The sequence below is a fragment of the Triticum dicoccoides genome, chromosome 3A (genome assembly GCF_002162155.2).
Source record: "Triticum dicoccoides isolate Atlit2015 ecotype Zavitan chromosome 3A, WEW_v2.0, whole genome shotgun sequence".
Classification (NCBI taxonomy): Eukaryota; Viridiplantae; Streptophyta; class Magnoliopsida; order Poales; family Poaceae; genus Triticum; species Triticum dicoccoides.
In genome coordinates, this window is record NC_041384.1 from 22,392,118 (window position 1) to 22,395,522 (window position 3,405).

The 3,405-nt window shown below is 58.1% G+C and overlaps 1 protein-coding gene across 1 annotated transcript; it reads right to left on the minus strand.

Annotated features, from left to right (window-relative positions):
* Positions 1-370: 370 nt before the first annotated feature.
* Positions 371-1,376, minus strand: LOC119271034. Its single transcript, XM_037553002.1, has one exon. It carries the CDS (start codon positions 1,319-1,321, stop codon positions 746-748), a length of 576 nt encoding a protein of 191 aa, XP_037408899.1. The 5' UTR covers positions 1,322-1,376; the 3' UTR covers positions 371-745.
* Between the last annotated feature and the right edge of the window lie 2,029 nt (positions 1,377-3,405).

A 3,405-nucleotide genomic window follows, 5' to 3' on the forward strand; every position in this document is an offset into this window, starting at 1 on the left:
AGTTGATTGAGATGATAATAGCTACACCTTGCAGACCGATTGTATTATACGGGTTGTATAGATACGTGCAGGAAAAATTCCCACGCATCTTGGCAGATGCTCTTGTTTTGCAGATCAACCGTTCCCGCCAGAATTATCCGGTCCATCCAACTCACATCCAAGTATCTTTTATTTTATTCATTCAAGAATAAACGCCGGAGATTTGTCAGCTTATCGTTTTTAAAAAGTAAAGAAATATGAGGAACACTAGAAGCTTCTGATTATCCAATCAGCTTTCTTTTTTTCTCGACGTATTTAGGTTTGTCATGTCATTAGGTTAGGTCAACCTCCAATCGTGCAGGCACCTTATCATTTTGAACATTTCCATCAACGATCATAATTCCGCATCTGCTGTTGAGTCTTACACTCGTTCATATTATACTACTAGCATACATTTCTACCAAAATAGGGGATACTTTAGCGGGTTTATTTCCTATTTCTTTCATAAAAAAGAAGTTGTTCCAAGAAGAACATAAATATGAAACAATTTCTTCTAGAATCCAGGGAGGTTTTTTTTTCCTTCAGATGATATTTGTTCTCTCTACATCATTAATACGAAGCAACACATTTTTCAGGTTTCTTCCCCACAGTTTTTTCTTCCTTCTTGCATCTAGAATATTTACATCCCCGTAGGTTAAAAAAAGGGTAAAGCTAAAGTTAGCCAATGGTAAAAAAAGAAAAGGCTAATCCATTCACTGATGACTGATCAAACGGCGGGCATGGTCTCCTGGCGAAGCACGTCGACATCGGACGGCCCCAAGGACTCGTCGCCGAAGCCGAACAGGCCGGCGTCGAAGCCGTCGTCGCCCCACTCAGCATCGGCCGCTGCGGTCGCCGCGGCGGCCTCCGGCGAGTAGGCAACGCCGCCGAAGGCGTAGGCGCCCTCAATCTCGTCCTCGAAGCTCCATATCTGCTCCCCGAACACGCCGGCGGTCACCTCCGGCTCCCAGCCCTCGGCGTCGTCCGACGAGGAGGACGCCGCGGCCGCCGGCGGCAAGCCGAGCTCGTCGTCCGAGGCCTCGAGCAGGAAGCCTAGCTCTGGCTGAGGCGGCGTCAGGTCGTCGGCGCATATCTCCTCCTCAAGGCTCCGCATGACGGACGCCAGGTCGCCGGCCGCCGCGGCGTTGGTGTCGTCGTCGAGCAGGTCCAGTAGGTCCTCGGGCCTCATCCTCTTGGCGGCTTCCGCCTCAGCGGACGAGACAACTTCAAGGTCGGCACCCCTGGCCCTCTTGTTGCTGCCCGCGTACGAACTCAGCAACAGAGACGAGGAGGAGCTCTCCATGGCCGATGCACAGACTACGCTTGCTTCTCTTTCCCTTTGCTTCGGGTGCAACGGTCGTGGAGCGCCCAGGCATATAAGAGCATCTTCAGTCGCGCCCTCAAGAAGTTGCCCCTCGGGCGTTTTTTCGTCCACCGGCGTCAAAAAATCGGTCCAGTCGCGCTTTCAAAAGCCCAGTTTTCGCCGGCTCGAGCCAAAATTGGCGCCGGTGGACCCAACCCGAACCCGGCGCGCTGAGGGTTGCTCACGGGCGCCGGGCGAATCGTTTTTGGCACGAAGAGCCGCGGGTCCGCCGCGTCAGCAACTCTACTCTCTTCTCGCCCCTTCGTTGTCCTCATCGCCTCGTTTTCCGCGGCGAATCAATGGCAAAGCTGCCGCGCCGGTCAGCCTCCATTGATGCCTCACGGGCGGCGCAGTGAAGGCTGGGCGACGCGTGCCTCGGCCGCCACGCAATCACGCCACGCGTAACGCGCCGGCCAAGCCTACCACGCGGCGTCTCCGCCTATAAAAGCCGACTGCAAGCGCGCCGGAGAGACTCACCCCGATCATCCACCGATGACGCGCTCATTTCTTCCCCTTTCCTCCTCTCGCCGTCACCAGTTGAGAAAGCATGGCCGAGCATTTCCCAGGCGACGGCGCGGCGGCGAACGGATTCGGACGCCGTCATCTGCATGAGGACGAGGCTCGCCTCCTTTTCGAGGCCGAGTATCCGGTCCCGCCAGACATGCGGGTGCCCGGGGCGTGGAGGATCAACGCCGGCGGCGTGCCGGTGCCCCCGGTACCCATCGGTGCGGCGCGGCGTGCGGAGATCGCACGCATCCGCTCGTCCCTGCCGCATGCGGCGAGGGAGGGGCCCCGGTACGTCCCCGACAGCCCAATCCGGGAGCCGTACTTCCGCCGCCGGCACGACGAGCAGCTCGAGGCCACCAACGGCATCGTGCCCTCCGACAGGTACAACGCCGCCGGCCGGCGTCGGTGGTGGGGCGTGCCCGGGCGCACGTTGGAGTCTGTCCTCGAGTACATCGAGGGCGCAACACGCCGTGCCTCGAGTACCCCGCTCCCCCGTCCTTCTCACGCCGCCGGGGAAGCTCCTGGAGGCCGAGGCGCATGGAGACCGGGGTGTCCTCCTCCTCGTCCGGCGGCTCTTCCTGCCTCCACCTCCGCCCCGTCAAGCCGGAGCCCCAGGACACGCCTGTCAGCGCGCGTACCCGCAGCTCCGGCGCCCTCGTCGAGCCCAAGGTGGAGTCCAGCCTCCCCTTGGAGTACGAGGAGATAGCCCGGCGCGGCTTCTCCGACGAGGACGCCATGCGGTGGTCGCGCAACGACTACCTGTTCGAGGAGATGGTCCGGCAGCGCCGGGCCCTGGAGGAGATGGCCGCCCGCAAACGTGGGCGCGAGGACGAGGACGGTATCGTCGTCCTCGATAGCGACAACGACGACGCCCCCAGACCGTCCAACCCGTCGCGCCAACCGGGGGAGGGATGCAGCAGGGACGGCGGAGGCGTAGGCGGGGGCGACGACGACGACGGCGGCGGTGACTACACGCGGTTCTACAGCCTCCTCGGCATGTAGAACCGCGTGGGCGGGCGGCGAGGGAGACGGCGGGAGTAGCCCGCGGTAGTTTTTTCTTTTTTTTTGTAAAATATGTTTAAATTTGAACGAACTCGCCCGTGTTTGCGTTGTGTTTGCGCCGAATTTGAACATTTTAAAAACCCGTGAGGGACCGCGACTGGGGGCATAATGCCCCCAGTGCACGGTTTAGCGCCGGTACGCCCCCATGGGGCGATTTGTTGCCCCTCCTGGGGGGCCAACGGCTGGAGATGCCCTAAATAGTGAGAGATCGGTCTGGCTTCACAGACATAATTGACATACGAGCGGCCGGAATGATTTTGTTACGGACGCCTCTAACTGGCGGCCGGCTACCCACTAGCACTCCATGGTGGCCAGCCGAAAAAGGTAAGTTTTTGTCTTCCTGACTCATATTAGAAAAAGTAAACATGTGTGGACATATTTGAAGAGGATAAATAATTGTAAAACATCCATGTGAATAGATGTGAACGTATTTAATTTGTGTTTTCAGTTTTTAA

Bases quoted from the DNA above. Each gene is read 5' to 3' on its own strand.
- LOC119271034 (XM_037553002.1), bottom strand. From the start codon at position 1,321: ATGGAGAGCTCCTCCTCGTCTCTGTTGCTGAGTTCGTACGCGGGCAGC.